Genomic DNA, 3,776 nt, shown 5'->3' with positions numbered 1-3,776 from the left:
AGCAAACAAGTCGTCTATTGCTAGAGCTTTGATTCAAAGATCAAAAAGGAATATTAACATTTGTGATGATACTTGAGGGAAATCGTATTATTGTCTCTAGGTCTCTTTGAAGGTTGGGGTAACCTGTATCTGATCTGTGTAACGGATAAATGACCCTGGGGTAATTGCCAGGAGGTTTGGGAAAAGGAGAGTTAGGCCGATTGTTTTCTCAGGCCGAAAGGCTGCAGGAAATGTATAAAAACCCTGGGACACGATCCTGCTTCATCTCAGATCTGCTTTGGGTTTCAAGAGGGGGAAACCCGGAGCCACAAGGATTGAGATCCCCAGTCACTGACTGGAGTCACCCTGAACACGGACATTGGACTGTAACCTCTGGACTGTTTCTAAAAGGACTTTTGGCAACCACACGCTCATCTCTGCTGTGTCTGAACCTCAAGAATTGAATTCAAGTCTGTCTGTATATTGATCTTTGAACCAACACTCTCTCGCTTTTCTTTTCTAATAAATTTTAGCTTTAGTTAATAAGAATTGGCTGTAGCGTGTATTATGGGTAAGATCTACGTTATCATTGGACCTGGCTCTGGGGCTTGGTCCTTTGGGATTGGAAGAACCTTTTCTTTTATAGGATGAGTCACATCATCCTATCTGACAGGTGTGTCTGGCCACTGTAAGGGAACTGCGCTGTTTGGACTTCGGAGTAACCAGTGAGTCCTACAGAAGCTGGTTTGGTAAATCTCAGCGTTGGAAGATCCAGCGTTCGGGGTTTGTCTGTTTGATTGAGTGACCTCAGCTGCCTCGCACGGGCACCATTGTCACAGATGGGAATTCAAAGCAAGAGTCACAAGTGAAACAGCCACATGGACACGGTGTAAAAACACTGGCACAGCGGCTCAGACTCGACGTGAGAGGCTCAGAAACTGCCCCCCAGCGAGGCACAAACCCAAGTCAGGGCGAGGAAAGCCGCAGTGGGATCAGGCCGACCCAGAGCAGCCACTAGACACTGGACACTCACCGGGAAGACGTCTGACGGCCCCGAGAGGCAGGAAGCTGCCGGACGAGACGCGGGGGGAAGACAAGGCCCCATCAAGGACGTGGGTGACACATCGAGGGGTCGGGACAAATCAATGACTTGCCCAGGCTAGGAAGTGGCAGGACTGGTCCCTGCGGTATGTGGCTGAAAACAGCAGGTGCTGAGCGGACCGCGAACATGACGCTGGTTTGAACACAGCGCAGCACGGTTTGCTGGGGCTTTTGACAGGGAAATCTGCCTCCTGGATCAGGATTGGCCGGTCAGAAAAGCTCAGCCGGGGCCCCACACCATGGGGGAACCCGGTGGAGAACACGACCCCTCTGTTCTCCCGCCAAGCGCCTGGGCCAGTGGCCCACAATCACTGTCATGAAGTGGGGGGTTCTCTGGGTTTTGTCACTGGTTTGCACACCAAGGAGGTGGGACTCAGTGTCCCTAGTTTAACGAGGGGAGGGGAGAGGGAGTTCGTTGGGACACAGACCCGGAGAAGGAACTTGGGACCCCGGCCGACGGCCTGGAGAACGGAGACCCCAGCGACTGGTGACCGGGTGACCCGGAGTCGCAGCCGGTTCTGGCCAGTGGGGGGACAATGGGCTGCGGGGAGAGGACCCCGGTGACCGGACCAGCCGGTTCCAGCCCGAGGGGCCAGAGGACAGAAGAGGGGAGAGGGGCCCAGGCGACCCTGTTTCCCTGGAGAGAAGACAATGGACGGAGGGGGGCTTGGGGCCGGGGGTATCAGATGCCCAGCTGGGGAGCAGGGGGGCTCTGGGCTGGAGAGGGGGAGCAGGCAGAGCCCCCCTGGATGCAGGGAGACTGGGATGTGCTGGGCTGAGGGAGGCCAGGCCTGAGGCCGGAGAGGAGCGGGGAGATGGGGCGGGGGGCCCAGAGCGAGGGGACTCCCGGGTGGGGGGGCCCACAGCAGAGACAGACATGCTAAGGCTCAGAGAGGTGTGGCTCCAGGAGGTGGAGGGGCTTGACCCCTGGGAGAGAGGGGACCCCGAGAAGGGCTGTCGCACTGAAGGGGGTTCGCCCCAGGGACCGCACGGGGCCAGGAGTGGGCTCGACCTGGGAGTCCGTGACATGGTCCCAGCCCAGGAAAAGCGGCCGGCTGCTTAAGAATGGGCCGCAGGGACGTGCAGCTCCGAGCGCACAGCGCAGGCGGACTGGACCAAGCTCCAAGTCTGAGACGAGCCCAGAGTGGGCTGGGTGCAGAGACCGGCAGGGACGGGAGTCCGTGGGCTGGCTGGCCGCCCCCCAGGGATACAGTGGGGGAGTTAAAGGAGACATGGGGTCCCCCCCATCCACTCTCCTAGAATGTACCTGTACCCCCGATCCCTCTGCCCCAGGGCTCGTGTGAGACCTGCCGTCTCTAGCAGAGCCCTGGCATGGAACCCAGGCGTCCGGGCTCCTGCCCCCCGCCCCCCGAGAACCCAGGCGTCCGGGGCCCGCACTCACCCGCTCGAAGGTGTACTCGGCCACCTGGTGGAAGAGGCGGAGCAGGGCAGGCTCGCGGCTGTGGGCGTAGGCCATGAGAAACGCCACCATGGCCTCAGCATGGGGCCACCACAGCTTCATGCTCCACTCCAGCTGGGGGCCGACAAAGGGGGCTCAGATGGGTGGGGACCCAGCGGGGGGGGGGGAGAGGGGCCCTGGGGCGCCCCCTACCTGTGTGGGGCAGAGCCCGTCCACATCCTGGAAGGCAAAGAGCCCCCCGTGCTCGGGGTCCCAGCCCGCCTGGAACGGCCGCACCATGAACCCCTCGATGGCCTGAGCGGCCAGCGCCGCGTCTCCCTGCCGCTGGGCGTATCGGAGCAGGAACCAGCCGGCCTCAATCGCGTGGCCTGGGGGGGGCAGAGTCAGCTGCAGAACCCAGGCGTCCGGGTTCTCCCAGCCCCCCCCTCCACTGAACCAGGGAGAGAACCCAGGCGTCCTGCCACACACACACACACACCCCGCTCTAACCACCAGCCCCCACCCCCCCACCTCTGCAGAACCAGGGACAGGACCCAGGAGTCCGGGCTCACCCGGGTTCTGTTGTCTCCCCAGGCAGCCTGGCAGCTCCTTCCCGTCCTCCGCGACGTTCTCCAGCACGGCGCTGCCGTCCCTCTGGGGGGGCAATTCCAGGATGTGTATGCGGGGGCGGGGGGGGTGTTCAGGGGGAGGAGAAGATCCCAGGGGGTATGTGGGAGGCTTAGGAGACCTGCATTTGGGTTGGGTTGGGGTACAGCCCCCCAAACCTGCAGGTGGCGGAGGTGGTGCCGGGGTTTGGGGGAAGTCAGGGGGGTTCGGGGGCACAGGGGGGAAGTTGGGTTCGGGGGGTACAGGGGACTCAGCCCCCCCATACCTGCAGGTGGCGGAGGAGGTGCCGAGGTTTGGGGGAAGTCAGGGGGGTTTGGGGGCACAGGGGACTCAGCCCCCCATACCTGCAGGTGGCGGAGGAGGTGCTGGGCGCACCACCCCTCCAGCTCGGCCAGGGGCCCCCCGGCGCCGTCCCCCAGCTGCTCAGCCAGGCACAGCAGCATCATGGGCACGGCCAGCGGCTCGTGGGGCGTCGCGCCGGCCAGCAGGGGGCGTCCCAGCTCCGTCGGGTCCTCCCGCACCCAGCGCACGACCGCCTCCAGCAGCACCCGCGCCTCCCGCTGCCGGGGGACGGGCAGTGAGAACCCCGCCCCGCCCCTGCTCCGCCACCGCCCCCCCCCCCGCAGGGAGAGAACCCAGGCGTCCGGGAACCCGCCCCCAACCCCGCTCC

The 3,776-nt window shown here is 63.0% G+C and overlaps 1 protein-coding gene across 1 annotated transcript in view; it reads right to left on the bottom strand.

The window, feature by feature from the left end:
* Positions 1-2,347: 2,347 nt before the first annotated feature.
* The window catches only part of RENBP (renin binding protein), a gene marked incomplete at both ends in the record, with an annotated part of 1,772 nt that continues 343 nt past the window's right edge, over positions 2,348-3,776 (bottom strand). Inside the window, 4 exons of the mRNA XM_026663005.2 lie at positions 2,348-2,614; positions 2,693-2,868; positions 3,052-3,133; positions 3,451-3,666. Of these exons, the coding sequence (XP_026518790.2) occupies positions 2,348-2,614; positions 2,693-2,868; positions 3,052-3,133; positions 3,451-3,666 (741 nt within the window). The remainder of the gene's footprint in view (positions 2,615-2,692; positions 2,869-3,051; positions 3,134-3,450; positions 3,667-3,776) is intronic.

Source organism: Terrapene carolina, unplaced genomic scaffold, assembly GCF_002925995.2.
Source record: "Terrapene carolina triunguis isolate 2854851 unplaced genomic scaffold, T_m_triunguis-2.0 Scaffold31842, whole genome shotgun sequence".
Lineage (NCBI taxonomy): Eukaryota > Metazoa > Chordata > Testudines > Emydidae > Terrapene > Terrapene triunguis.
The sequence above is the reverse complement of the archived record's forward strand: the minus strand, read 5'-3'. Positions and strand labels throughout refer to the sequence as shown.